Source organism: Sorex fumeus, unplaced genomic scaffold, assembly GCF_029834395.1.
Source record: "Sorex fumeus unplaced genomic scaffold, SorFum_2.1 ptg000129l, whole genome shotgun sequence".
In the NCBI taxonomy this organism is placed as follows: domain Eukaryota; kingdom Metazoa; phylum Chordata; class Mammalia; order Eulipotyphla; family Soricidae; genus Sorex; species Sorex fumeus.
In genome coordinates, this window is record NW_026606186.1 from 8,850,488 (window position 1) to 8,865,024 (window position 14,537).

The 14,537-nt window shown below is 56.6% G+C and overlaps 1 protein-coding gene across 1 annotated transcript in view; it reads left to right on the forward strand.

Annotated features, from left to right (window-relative positions):
- TTLL11 (tubulin tyrosine ligase like 11) overlaps positions 1–14,537 on the forward strand; it is a 203,158-nt gene that overhangs the window by 161,381 nt on the left and 27,240 nt on the right. Inside the window, exons 8-9 of the mRNA XM_056138582.1 lie at positions 2,936–3,187; positions 12,927–13,033. Coding sequence (XP_055994557.1) covers positions 2,936–3,187; positions 12,927–13,033 — 359 coding nt within the window. The remainder of the gene's footprint in view (positions 1–2,935; positions 3,188–12,926; positions 13,034–14,537) is intronic.

A 14,537-nucleotide genomic window follows, 5' to 3' on the forward strand; every position in this document is an offset into this window, starting at 1 on the left:
TCAGAACTGCAATCGCTCCTGGACCTAAGTGAGCTTTGGGGCGTCTGGAAGGAGATGGACCCAGGGGGTCAGGTCAGGCCGGAGGCTGGCCAAGTGCAGGCTCTGAAGGTCCATTCACTGCAGACAGTCCACAGAGGATGGAGCCTTCTGGGCTCCCAGACACGGGCCACAGGGCTGGGAATGACAGGAAAGAGTGAGGGTACCGTGAAAATGAACTGGGCCGGGAAGGCCTGGGCTGCCAGCGGGAATCACAGTCCGGTGCGAGATAAGTTCACGCGCGTAGGCAAGCGCACACGCCAGGCACCCTGGCTGCATTCACACCGCCCCATACTTTGGTGCAGAACTGTGTTTAAACACTAAAGTGCTTTGTTCCGCAGATGGGCTCGGAGTATGTAATTAAAAGGATCCCTTCATTAGCAGGAGCACACAATGAAAGCTCAAGTTGGCCTTTCCCGCTAATTTCGGAGGTGGAAAAACAGGCTAATACAACCGCCGATTACCTCCGGCACAGTTACAGAGGCGTCCCGTTGCCACTTTGTTCTCTCGGAGAACAGAAAGGATCTTCCCAGGAACCGGAAGAGATGAAAGCGGGGGAGAGAGGTTCATCAAAAATCAGAAACAAAAGGCCGGGGAGATAATAACACGGGCAAAGCATGGGGCTTGCGTGCAACCGACTCCAGTTTGATGCTTGGGACCACATCTGCTCCCCTGAGCACCACCAGCGGTGATCCCTGAAGCACAGAGCCAGGAGTCTGCCCTGAGCACCACCAGCCCCCTAAAACAATGACTCAGGGATGGAGTCACAGCACAGCGGGTAGGGTGCTTGCCCTGCACACGGCCAACCTGGGTTGGATCCCTGGCATTCTGTATGGTCTCCTGAGCCCTGCCAGGAGTGATCCCCGAGAGCAGATTCAGGAGTCAGATCTGAGCACTGCTGAGTGTGAGCCAGAAATGGAAGGGTACAGTACCACAGAGGCCACGGTGCTGCCTCCACAAACAGGCCACCCGGGGCCCAATCCCAGAGTGGTGGACAAGCAGCCCCCTCAGCCTCTGGAAAGTTCCGTGTTCTCAGATGTCACCTCAAACGAACGACGGTGTCCACGTGGCCTGTTGTGGGGATTCATGCACAGAGTCAGACTCCCTGGGCACCTACTATGTGCTGGTGGCTGCAGAGTCCTGAGGAGCCTTGGTGAGGCTGCCCTCACCAGACGCTTTTAGGTGAGGAGCCGTGTATTGGGCAGGGCATGGCACCAACGAGCCATTTCCTTTTTGGGCTTTTTCTTTTTTTTTTTTTTTTTTTTTTTGGCTTTTTGGGTCACACCCAGCGATGCTCAGGGGTTGCTTCTGGCTCTGCACTCAGGAATGACTCCTAGCGGTCCTCAGGAGAACATGGGGGATGCCGGAAATTGAACCCAAGTTGGCTACATGCAAGGCAAATGCCCTCCCCACTGTCCTATTACTTGGCCCCAAAAGGTGAATTCACTTTACTTTTTGGGGGTGCCGTTCACACCCGGCGATGCTTAGGGGTTACTCTTAGCTCTGCACTCAGGAATCACTCCTGGCAGTGCTCAGGGGACCCCACATCAGTGCAGGGTCCAGCTCAGGAGGTATGGGGGGGGGCGGGGAATTGTGAGTCTCAGGCACTTGAGGAGGGTGGGGAAGATATTAGGTGGGGTCTTGAGCACCAGAACAGGGAGTCAGGACTGTATTGTTCGCTGGGGGTGGGGAGGCTTTTGTTGGGATGGGAGGGCACTATAGATGGAGCAAGAGGGTGGGCCAAGCAGATTTATAGGGGGTAATGGGGGTGCTTGTGGGAAGGAAAGAAGGAGGAAGGGAGGGAGGGAGGGAGGGAGGAAAGGAGGAGGGAAGGAAGGAAGGAAGGAAGGAAGGAAGGAAGGAAGGAAGGAAGGAAGGGAAAGGAAGGAAAGAGGGAGGAGGGAAAGGGAAGGAAGGAAGGAAGGAAGGAAGAAGGTTGGATGAACAGATGGATGAATGGTGGGTGGGTGGATGATGGATGGATGAATGGTCAGCTGGACCAATGGATAGCTGGGAAACTGGAGGTGGGAAGGCCTATGGTGAGTTAATGTGTCGACAGCAATGGAGGAGCTGTTTTGGGGACAGGAAGGAGATCGGGTAGGATATGAGGGCTGAGGGGGTGGAGAGAGGAGGGGGCAGGGGCCCAGGTATTTCCTCTGAGGTCACTGACAGATTCTGGAGGCAGAGGGAACGCCCGTGGGGGTTGGAAGTACCTGAGGCCACCCCTGCAGTACAGTGCGGGAAGAGCAGAGCAGTTGCAGAAACTGTCAACAGCATCGCACAATAGGATGGTATTTTTGGGGGGGGAGGGAAGGAAGTGGGGGGAAGGACATGAGTTGCAAATAAGAAACTGCGAATCAGAAAATTGCAAGTGAGAACAAAAAATCAGCAGAGCCGGGGCGCGTGGCACCGCCCGATCGCCGGGTGGGGTGGCTGGTGCCTCTGTGAGTGACTCACGGGCGGTGCGGATGGCTTTTTGCCAGCTCTCGATGAGATTCTTGTATTTCCTGATTATCCAATTACTACCCATAAGTAGGAGTTTGAAATCAAACCCAGACCGCGTGGTGGTGGCAGAGCACTCTCCGGAATCGAGAGTGCGAGAGGGAGTGTGTCCTGAGTGGGGAGCGGGCGGAAGCAGAGAAGCAATTTCCAGACCCCTCTCTGCCGAAGGTGGGGGAGGGGTGCCCGTCCTAGCACTGCCCTGGGCTCTGGCGTGATCGATCGTGGGCGGGTCACTTCCTCCATCTTCTGTCCTGTACAGTTCGAGCAGAGCCTGAGCTACCAACACCCCCTGGAGGCTGTCAGGGAAGGGGCTGCAGGCAGGGGAGGGGGCTGGCTCGTGGCCTTGGGAAAGACCCTCAGAATAACGGTTCTCTCTTGCCTTCCCTGTGTGCGCCAGGTCTAAGCAGTACGAGAAGTCCTCCGCTGCCAGGGACGACGAACTGGACGCTGAGCTGACCAGCACCTCCAAAGGCCCCCGGAACCACGAGGCCCAGCTGCCCACCATCTGCCTCAAGCAGGTGTTCCCCAAGTACGCCAAGCAGTTCAACTACCTGCGCCTGGTGGACCGGATGGCCAATCTCTTCATCCGCTTCCTGGGAATCAAGGGGACCATGAAGTTGGGACCAACAGGCTTCCGTACCTTCATAAGGTCAGTGAGGCCAGGGCCAGCTCTAGGGGCTACCCTGGCCCTCGCTGCCCTCCCCCCAACCCCCTGTCCAGGGAGATTCCTTCTAGGCCGGGCTGGGACTGGACCCAGAGTCTGGTGTGAGGGTAAATTCCTGACCTGGGTGTAGCCACATTCCTGGGCTCCCTCTAGGGGCCCTGGCTCTGGTTGCCTTGAATTAGGTCCTTAACCCCACCTGGTAGCATCCAGGAGCTCTGGAGTTAGACAGACCCAGGCTCCCCAAACTCACGGGGCATCCTGTCCCCTCAACCAGCTGCTCACCCAGACTTTGGGACGTCACGGCGGAGACATTGGACGTATATTTCCGAAGTGTCGATCTGGGAGGAGAAAAGTGAAATCATTCCGTTGATAAATAATTTAACTTGGTTCACTCATTCTGAGTTAAAACTCACAGGGATGTGTTCGGGAGTTTCATACACGGTTTGCAGAAAGATAAAATGTGAGCTGGAGGGATAGTCCAGTGGGGAGGGCATTCGCCTTGTATGCTACTGATCTGGGTTCGATCCCCGGCAACCCATATGGTCCCCTGAGCATCACCAGGTGTGACCTTAAAAGCAAAAAAAAAAAAAAAAAAAAAGAACAAAACCAAAAAACTCATGAGTTGTAGAAACTTTGCAGCTGCTGGCAACCCAAGTCGCCGCCATACCGTCCTGTTGGTTGGTTGGTTTTTCAGTTTGGGGTTCTCAAGGCTGGCTCCTGGCTCTGCACTTAGGGCTCACTCCTGGCAGGGCTCAGGGGACCATATGGTATGCCGGGGATTGAACCCGGGTCTGCCGTGTGCAAGGCAGGCACCCTCCCAAATGTCCTATCTCTGGTCCCTGCCACTCCATCTGCTAGGTGAGTCACTGCGGGTGTTAACTCACTTGTCTCGACCCCTTTGGGCACTTAGAGGGTGACCCAGGAGTGCCGACTGACTGCGTTCCTGTGGGCCGATGGATGACCCTTCTCTGATCCTCCATGGGCTCACAAAATGGGGGTGAAGTTTTTGGATTCCCAGATTGTGTGCGGCACCTGAGACAAACCCTCCACTGGCACCGGGTGACTGCGGTTTTCATAGTGGTTTCTGTTGTGGTTTTCGTCGTGGTTTCCATCGTGGTTTTGCTATTTCCCTGCCCTGAGCCTCACTATCCCACTCTGCAGTGTCACCGTCTCGAGTCGGAAACCCCCTTTGGTCTATTACTCTTTTCTCTGAGGAACTGGGGGGGTTCGAGTGCATTGCTGGGACCTTCCTGGCAGGGGAGCACAGGAAGACATCTGCAGGAATGTCTGCTTTCCAGTGAAGGGGAAATGGTCCTGGCTTAGCTTTTCTGTGTTAGGGAAGAGGATTGGGGCGGTAGGCCAGGAATTCCCGGTAGACACTGAACAGACCTTTTTTTTTTTTTCATGCTTTTTGGACCACACCCAGCGATGCCCTGGGATTACCCCTGGCTCTGCACTCAGGAATTACTCCTGGCAGTGCTCGGGACCATATGGGATGCTGGGAATTGAACTCAGGTCGGCCGCATGCAAGGCAAACGCCCTACCCACTGTGCTATCACTCCAGCCCCGACACTGAACAGACCTTAAGGTCTAGTTTCATGGTCAAACTTGTGCCTCAGAGCTCTGTGGCATTAGGCGAGTCTCTTGTCTGTCTCTGAGCCTGTCTCTTTGTCCACAAGCTGAGTTTGTTTGCTCCTGCCCTGCTGGGGTTCTGGGCGTCTAGAGTATCACAGGTTCCAGAGTCCCAGCTCCAGGGGCTCATTCACCAGAGTCGTTTGTCCAATGGAAATCTTGCAATTAGTGCCTCTCCAGGGCAGTGAAGTGAAAAAGAAAAAGAAAATCCACCGGTGCACATTATTCCCCTGAGAAGGCTCCCTCTGACCACAGAGCTGGGTTTACTTGGAACAGAGACCTGTCCACGGGCGGACGGAGTCGCGAGAGAGATTTTGTGGCGAGTGACGGGAAGTTTGGCACTGAGGGTTCCGGGAGGGTTGAGTGACCGACTCGCCATCCCTGTTCACCCCTGCCAGGCCTGGCCTGCTAGGCCCGGAGTTGTCTCACAGCAGGGGAGCATTGTCTCAGTGGAGAGCACCTCTGAGCGCAGAGATGCCTTAGGGTCCCAGGATGACTGCTGGAAATCTAGCCATCACACAGGCGCTCCAGGCAGGAAGAGGGAAAGAGGGAGGAAAAGCGAAAGGGCCTCTGCCAGATGAGTTAGCCACCCCCTCGCTCCCTTTACAAAGCTTTCCCCGGGGTGGGGGTGCAGCACAAAGAGGTGAGCAGATGCCAATGGAACTGTTCCTCAGAATCTGCCGACGCAGAACCCCCCCCCCCACTGGTGGCAGGTTTCCTGCAAGCAGCGTCCTGGGTGCCACACGGGCTGCTGACCCTGTGGGACCGCCCAGCCTCAGCCTGGTGGAGGGAAGAACAGGGCCTGGCAACTCCGCCTGAGCGCCTGGAACCCCCAGGACAGGTCAGAGGTGGGGAATGGAGCCCCCTGCCCCTCTCAGTCTGAGACTGCACACACCCACGAACAACACCAGGCTGTGGCCCCAGGGGGCCCAGGAGGAAGGTGCAGGGGTTGGGGTTCACAGGAGTAGAAGTCCCAAATGGGGAGAGGAACGCACCATCGCCATTCATACCTGCTGCAACCTTGGCGGGCTCCCCAGAGAAGGCTGTGGCGGAGGGCGGGGTAGAGGGGGTGTACCCAGAAGGAAAGGGACGTGGGTATGCTCAGTCTGGGCCCATGGGCAGAGCCCCAGAGCGGACCCCCTGTGAGGCTGGCGCTGAAAAGTTTGGAGAGAGAAGTTCCTCGTCCGGCCAAACTGAGCCCTGGAAACCGAGATGCTTCCTAACAAGGGGCCATTAAGATGCCACTAAGCCGCCACTACATCACGAGTCCCACCCACGGCAAAGTCCTGAGCCGGTGCCCTGGGCTGGTGGGGGGCTGGAGAGGGCAGGGCCCCGGGGACGAGGGCTTGCACCGCTGGTTTAACGCCACCTGTGTTCTTTTTTTAAATTTTTTAAATTTTATTTTTATAAAGTTGTTCACGGTAATGGATTACATTCAGTATTTCAACAGCAGTCCCACCACCGTGACACCTGCCCATAAACATTATTTCGAATTTCCCCACTGCCGTTCAAGCCTGCCCCACAGACAGATGCTAGATCATGTATTCTGTATGGCTTGTTATGAATGGTGTGAGATGTCTGTGAGGGTCTATCTCACAGTGACTCAACAAAAAAGAAAAAAAAAATTATGAGACGTCATGCAGCCGCTTTTGCGGCTGCGCGCTCCTGAAATTCTAGAATTTTAAATAATTGGGGTCTGGAGACATCTCTGCAGAGAGCTGCCCGGTTCTGAGATTCATTTGTGAGTCTCTGGATCATGGCCGTTAATGCACTTAAATGGCACCCAGAGGCAGTTCATGGGCGTGACAGCCAGGACCCCGGAGGGGCGGGGAGATGGGAAGGGGCAGCCCAGTCCCGACCCCTTGAGATCTGGTGTTTTCAGTCGCTGATCCTGCATACCTGGAGGTACCTGAGCTTTTTGGTGTCCCCCCCCCCGCCACACCACCACCACCCCCCGCCCGCGCAGGAAGTGTGATGTCTCAGACCTGGTACCTGAACACTGGTCATTCAGAAAATGATTTTCCTTTTTGGTTTTTTGGGGGGGGCACACCCAGCAGCACTCAGGGATCACTCCAGGCCTTACCCTCTGTTCTGTCTCTCAGGCCTCAAGCCTAACCACTGGCTCCCTCCCTCCACACACACTTTGGATTTTGGGTTACACCCAGCAGCAGTGCTTAGGACTTACCCCGGCTCTGCACTCAGGGATCTCGCCAGGCCTTTAGGGGCACTGGGGATTGAACCCGGGTCAGCTGGGTACAAGGCAAGCATACTGCCCACTGTCCTCTATCTCTGCAGTCCACAGAGGATGATTTTGAAGCACCGCTTGGCTTGGGTTGGGTCAGAGTGTGCGTGCCTGCAGAGAGCACAGTGGGAACCCTCCCCACAGGGCACACAGACACACACACACCCACCCCCGGGGCATGTGTCAGGAGGCTCCTGAACAAACAGGCCTGACCAGTGAGGGAGATTCCAGAAACGCTCAGACTGGAACCAGATGATGGGAATATGTGTGGCCATAAATCTGTCTCTCCGGACAGACTTCCAGTCCCCCGTCCCTTTGTTCTCCACTATTAAGGGCATTTACATGAAAGACATGCTAGTGCTGCTGGAGATGGGTCCCTTAGCCTGCACTCACAGCCTGGGTCCAGGCTCTGCCCGGAGTGCAGTACATCCCCCCATCGAGAAGAGGAAGGCCCCCCCACCCCCTCCAATGGTACCTAACCCCTCCTCGCCCACCCACCCAGACCCTGACTACTTAAGGATGCAGGAGGAGAGAGGAATGTCCCTACAGTATCGCACACCCATGGACAGATCCCCCCTCCCCTTTTAAAGTGCGCTAAGAGGTCCCAGTAGCAACTCAGTCGTAAACTGATGCGTGTTCAGCCTTGCCACTTCCTCTCAGCGGCAGGCGTTTTTCTCTTGCTAACAGCGGTCCCCGAACCACTTTCCCCTTCGGCTTCAATCCTGCTTCGTAATGAATTAATAATATTTGTGCCATATGTTAAAAGGATCTGGGCGCCCTGCTCGGGAGCCCCGTGCGGGAGAGGGCGGGAGAGACAGGGGCCCTGCCCGCCTGCCCACGCGCGCGGCCCGGGCTGAACTTGGCTTTCATCTCCGCTCCCCTCACTTTCTCTCCTGGAAGGGGAAAAACTGGAAGGAACAAAATAATAAACATTCCGGTGGAATTCACTTGCAGTGACCGGCTCTTCTAATGTGCTGCATAGATCAGCAGTTTTAGGAGTGAATTATGCAAAAAATGCCAGTCTGGCCATATTCGTGGGGTTTTTTTTTTCTTTTCCTTTTCCACCAAGAAATGAGAAATAATGAACTGTCGTTCCCTTGTCTAGACTTAACTCTCTCTAACCAGCTTTTCCTGTCATTTTCTCAGGAGGCACATAATTGTAGCACGTATTACCGTGAATTAAAGCGCCTCTTCTCCCCCTCCCCCCCCCCGCCCCCAGCCGGCCCTTTTATTTTATTTTATTTTTTCATAATAATTGCTGGTGTGTGGAGCCTTCCCTCCTCGGAGAGATAAAAATGATTAGATCCTGCAGTGTGACAGCTTTCGTGGAGGGAAAGGCACTCTGTTATCTTCTTTGCCCCTGGAACTCCTAATCTGGGCGGGCACCCTCTGTAGTTCCCCAAGAACATGCTTCCAAGTGTGTCCGCCATCAGCATGACATCCTTTACCCCAGGACACATGTTCCGTTTCCCCTGCTCAGATATTAAACCACTTGCCGGAAACCAGGTTTATTTCTAGGAAACGGAGGCAGAGGATAGGCGCCTCCTTGCAGGGCGCAGGCCAGCTCCTCCTCCAGGAGAACCAACCAGCTAGTCCCTCCTCCTCCTCCTCCTTCTCCTCCTCCTCCCCCCCCTCCCACCTCCCCGTGGCGTCTCTCATCTTGCTGTTCTTACAAAGTCAAGAACGGTTTTCCCTTTCTTCCTCCTCTACTCCCTTTTCTCATAAGGAGATATTAATACGCTTCATAACGGTTAGCTGTGGGGGGTTTTCCATCTCCGAGACAGCAGCGGCAGTGTGATGTGTTAGAAGGTTCTGGAGCAAGAAGCACCAGGGGCCTTGCCTTCCCCCTCAGTCATTAACTCCTTGATGACTTGGAACATCCTTCTCCTCCTCCTCTTCCTCCTCCTCCTCCTCCTCCTCCTCCTCCTCCTCCTCCTCCTCCTCCTCCTCCTCCTCCTCCTCCTCCTCTCTGATAATCTCTTTCCAGCGTGGGAGCTAATGCCCGGGTTGGCAACCGCACTGTAAATAAATAAATAAATAAATAAATACAGGTGTGATAAGAAGCTGAGACTGTCTGTACCCATTCCTACATAAGTTTAGATTGTGGTTTGGTTTTTGAAAAATAAGTATCGATCATGGGCTAGCATTCCCCTTATGGAAGATTCTCCCGGAAAGGTCGGCTTTCTGGCCCAAGGGAGGAAGGCACACACGGGAGACCCCTTTTAAGGACGCTTTCCCGGAGTGGAAAGGATTAGCTTCGAAACTCCCCCTGAGGTGTTGGGAGTTGTTGAGAGGACACAGTTATGTCAAGTCTGTCTGCTGGAGGGTGAGGGGCTCCCAGGGAAGAGGAATGATTGGGAAGCGTCTCTCCTTCCCCGTACAGGAGCTCAGATTCCCTGGTTCCTCATCCAAAGGAGCGGTGTTAGTTTGTTTGTTTGTTTGTTTGTTTATTGTGTTCTTCATCCTGGCTCTTCCATGGGGGGCGGGGCGTGGGGACTGTTGTTCTCCCCTTGAGCAGAGGAGCTCGGCGCTCTGCTGGTCCTGGGAATAGCCCCGGGTGGTGGTGCCCCTGTACCTATCGTCACACGGGGAGGCCAAGAGGCAGAGCTGCCTTGCAGGTCACACCCTGGAGATGGGCCCCAGGCACCCGCACGGTGTGCTGGCTGTGCTCATGTCCACCCTAGGAATATTTCTCATTTGCCAGTTGTCTTGGATTTCTCACCTGCTGAAGAATTGGTTCTTTAGTACATCAGTCACAAGCTCCCGGGGCATAAGGGAACACAGTTCTCCCTGATTCAAAGCTCCCCAGGCCTCATACCTTTTTCCCCAGACTCTGAGCCCACGCCCCTCCTCGGAGATGGAGCCTGAAAGACTGACTCCTCTCTGCTGTCACTCACGTTCGGAGCCCTCTGTGCTGCCCAGGCCACTGGACACAAGATGAACCTGCATTGAGGATGGGGCGGGGCAGATGGATAGATGGATTTGGGGTGGATGGGCAGGTGGGTGACAGGTGGGTGGATAAAGAGTGAATGGATGTATGCATGAATAGATGGTGTGTAGGTTAATGAATGGACAGTGGTGGATGGATGAATAGGAAGATAGATAAATGGATGGGCTATCGATGGATGATGGATGGATAGATGGATAGGTGATGGCTGGTGGGTGGGTAGGTGGGTGGATGGATGGGTAGATTATGGGTATGGTGGATGAATGGATGATGGGTGGATGAATAGGTAAATGGACAGTGGATGGATGGATGGATGGATGGATGGTTGGATGGATGGTGGGTAGGTGGGTGGATGGATGGCTAGATTATGGTAGGGTGTATGGATGGATGGTGAGTGGGTAGGTGGGCAGATGGATGGTTTATGGGTGGTGTGAATGGATAAATGGATGGACTATGGATGAGTGGATGGATGGATGGATATATGACTGATGGATGGTGGGTGGGTAGGTGGGCAGATGGGTGAATGATTGATCAGTGGATGGTGGGTGGATGGATACACAGATACACAGACATATGGACAGATGTATGGATGGGTGGATGGGCAGATGGGTGGGCAGGCAGATGGGCCAATGAAGGGTGGGCGAGTAGGTGGATGGATGGGTGAATGGGTGGATGGGTGAAAACTTCACTCCCAAGTCTTACCCAGCAGAGATATTCCCTGTTGAGCAGAGTGAGTGCTGGGCAGCCATGAGGTCGAGTCATGGGGTCCTCGTCTCCATGTTTCCTGCTTGTCTCCCCCCAGGGTCTCTGCAGTGGCCTCAGCCTGACAGAAACCTAGCTGAGACCTCGTGTCTTGAATCCTGGCTTTTTTCCTGTGGCCCCAGAGCCTTCTCGACCCGACTCTCCCTAGCTCCCCAAGCCTACTCTGTCCTCCAGGGAGGGCTGGGTGTGAATCCCAGCAGGCCAGACCCCTGGTCCTGAGCCTCGGCCTCCTTGTCATTGAAAAGGGACTGAGAGTACCGTCCCCTAGGATAGTGATGGAGATCCCAAGAGCCCCTGGGCAGGACGGCGCCTGGCACGCAGCTGGGGCCCCGGAAATGCCTCTAGAATCAGATTTCTTTGAAAGCATTTCCTATCTCCTGCCACCAACCCAGGTCCCTCCTTCCCCGGTCCCCACAGCAGCTGCGGCAATCAGCCGGACTTGCAGGCATCACTCGGGAGGATGAGGCATCACTCGGAAACGGGATAAAGCGAGAAGGCTCTGTGGGAAATTACGGCCCCTGCTAACGGCTTGACACTTCTATTTTCTACCTGTCAGGAAAAAGAAATAACTATATGCCAGAAGTCAGTTGCGCTTCCCTTTTTTATACTGCTTGAACCCCCAGAGCAAACTGGGCAGCCCCGGTGTCCTGTGGGGGGAGCGAGGGCTGGTCAGCCAGAGGGACGCGGGTAGGAAAATCAGAGCAACCCAGTGGCCATGGCTACTGAAACCTCAGAAAGAAGCCGGGGAGATGGCCTGAGCCCCTGGGAGGGGACTGCACTGTCCCCGGCTGAGCCTGATGGAGATGGCCATCGCGGTGGCAGGTGACCCGCGAAGCCCAGTGCCTGCTGACACGTTGTCACTGAGACTCGCTAACGAGTGCTGATGTGCCTTGAAGTCGCCTGGTCAGCCGGCCGAGCGCCCGGCCGTGGTGACAGACGAAGCTGGAGCCTGGGAGGAAGCTGCGGGGGGGGGGGGGGGGGGGGGGGGGGCGGCGGGTGAGAAGTGGAAGCTGGGAAAGGCGGCCGAACATGAAGGGAGGAGGCAGGCGGGGAGGAATGAGGGTGCGGGCAGTGAATGTCATCAGGGTGCTGCTGGCCCCCACCGGCAGGGACATGCCTGGGTTTGGAGAGAGGCCAGGGGAGGGCCACACCCGGCCTACCCGCATCCCCTCTGCCAGTTGGGCCCCTGAGGGAGCTCTGCTCACCTTGGGGTGATGGCCAGTGGAGAGGGGAAGGCCGCTCTATCCGGAGCCGGGCTGTGGGGAGCCGAGGGGTGGCCCTGATGGTGGAAGCTGCCCCCCGGGTCAGCCCCCTCCATTCACCGCTCTGCTCAGGGGGCTCCGGCGGCCTCTGGCCTGAGCGAAGGGCTGGAAGGTTGGCGTGTGAGCCCACGGCCGGTGCCCAGGGAGGGCCAGAGGGGTCTCTGGCAGCTCCTGATGGGGGAACGGGAAGAGAAGAGAGGAGAGAAAGCGGGGAGGGAGCTCACCATCGGCCTGGGCCCACCGGCACACGGTACTCTCCCTGAAGGGCTGGCTTTGACCCTGTCCTAAAGGCCTCAGAGGTGGGCGGAAGCGGCCATGCTCGCTCAAGGACCTCACTCCTAGCCTTCTTGAGGCCCCCAACATGCTCTTCCCTCTGGAGACCTCTGTTCCCCCAAATCCAGGACAGGTGAGGGGGTGAGAGAAGGCCCTCAGGGCCTCTGTGGCCTAGCCCAGCCTCAAGGGCACATTCGTCCTCCCTGTGAGGTTGCCAGGCGACTCCCCGAGAGTCCGGAGAGTGTGGGGAAGGTCAAGCTGACCCCCAGAGACTGAGGCAGGGGGTTGACCAAAAGCATCCGGCTTCTAAGTGGCAAAGCCAGGGGTCAACTGCAGACTCCCCTCCCCCACCCACAAACACTCTTTCCAGACCCTTTGCCTCCAATGATCGTAATTCCAGCACCCACAGGCTCCATCCTTTCTCCCTCCACGCCCTGCCCCCTGAAGCCCCCCCCACCCCCTTCCGGGGAAAGGTAGGGAGGAGGGTAGGGAGTGTGAAGGCAGGAGGGGGGAGGGAGGGAGCCCAGGGCAGGGAGCAGAGGCCCAGCCGAGGCCAGGGGCCACTTGGAGGTGGGCCCTGCAGTAACGCCCCTCCCGTCTCCGCAGGAACTGCAAGCTGAGTAGCAGTGGTTTGTCCATGGCCGCAGTGGACATCCTCTACATCGACATCACGCGGAGATGGAACGCCATGACCCTGGACCAGCGGGACTCAGGTACCCGGAGGCTGCGGCCCCCCAGGCAGGGCTGGGCGGCACCTTGCCTGGGAAGATCCAGGTGGAAGAAGGAGGCATTATCGCTTGAGGGATGGCGCTGGCTATGGATTCAAGAGCGAGATGGTCCCTCTGGATTCTGACTCCACCCTTTATTTATTTTAGGACCCTTTATTTATTTATTTTTGCTTTTTGGGGTCACACCCGGCGATGCTCAGGGGTTACTCCTGGCTCTGCACTCAGGAATTTCTCCTGGCGGTGCTCAGGGGACTAACTAGGTTGCTGGTAATCGAACCCGGGTCAGCCGTGGACAAGGCAAACACCTATCCCCTGTGCTATCGCTCCAAGCCCCTCCCCCACAACGCGGGCCCTTTAATGAAGACTTTTAGCTCCGTTCCTCCTGGGACGCCCTCTGGGTCCTTCTGTTACTCCTCCCAGAGGCCGTGTACTGAGCCCACAGGATGGGGGGTGAGGGGGCAGGCCCTGGAGAATCCAGAGTGGAGAGTGGTCCCTACCCCGAAGAGAGTGGGGCTGTGGTAGGTGGGGAGCAAGTGAGAGCTCTCTGAGGTCACAGCAGAAGAAGACTCTCAGCCCAGAGGGTCTCAGGGGACGGTGAGTGGGAGAAGTTGGTCGCCGGGGTAGGGGCTGCACATGCCTGGCCTTGGGATGGCCCCGTGAGAAGCTGGTTGAGCTGCCCCAGTTGCCTGTGCTGGGCTGGAGGCAGGAGGTAAGGGTGAGGCAGGGGCGGGGCGGGGCGGGGCTGGCCACGGGTGGGAGCTGTCCAGTGCTGAACGCCACCCAGCCGGCGCGCCTGGTCGTTAGCAGGGAAGGTTTCCATGGGAAGACGCCTGCTTAGGCGGATGAATTTCTGATGATTTCCTCTGAGGGTATTTTTTCCTCCCCTGAAAAGCTTTAAGAGCCGTCCCTGACATTTGTACAGCTCATCACCACATTACCAGGTACTTCATGCATTTCTCCCTCATTAATCGTTCCTGTGACCCAGCGCCGTTCTCATTTCACAGACCAGAGAGCAGCGGCTCCCGTGACCCGGCGCCTGGGTTTCCCCTCTGCCGGGCTTCCCCGAGCCGGCTGCCCCCCTGCAGCCCGGAGGAGGGGGTGCCCCAGGGAGGAAGGAGTTTGCTCCCAGATCCCCGGAGAGGACTTGAAATCAGAACCTGATGGGGCTGGAGTGATAGCACAGCGGGGAGAGCGTTTGCCTTGCACGTGGCCGACCCGGGTTCGATTCCCAGCATCCCATAGGGGCCCCGAGCACCGCCAGAATCGACAATGGCCTCTCGGGCTGGCGTGAGCTGGAGAGCACTTGGCCTCCCTGACTCTGTTCTTTTGAAAGCTGGAGCCAGCCACGCCTGCTCTCCAGGGGGACACTCTTGTGGCTGGGCTGTGTGGATCACGGCTGGGTGGGACCAGGGGAGGAAGACAGGCTTGTCTCCCTGGTAGGTAAGGAAACCGCAGCTCAGAGGCACAGCAAGTGGTGACAGGTCTTGGC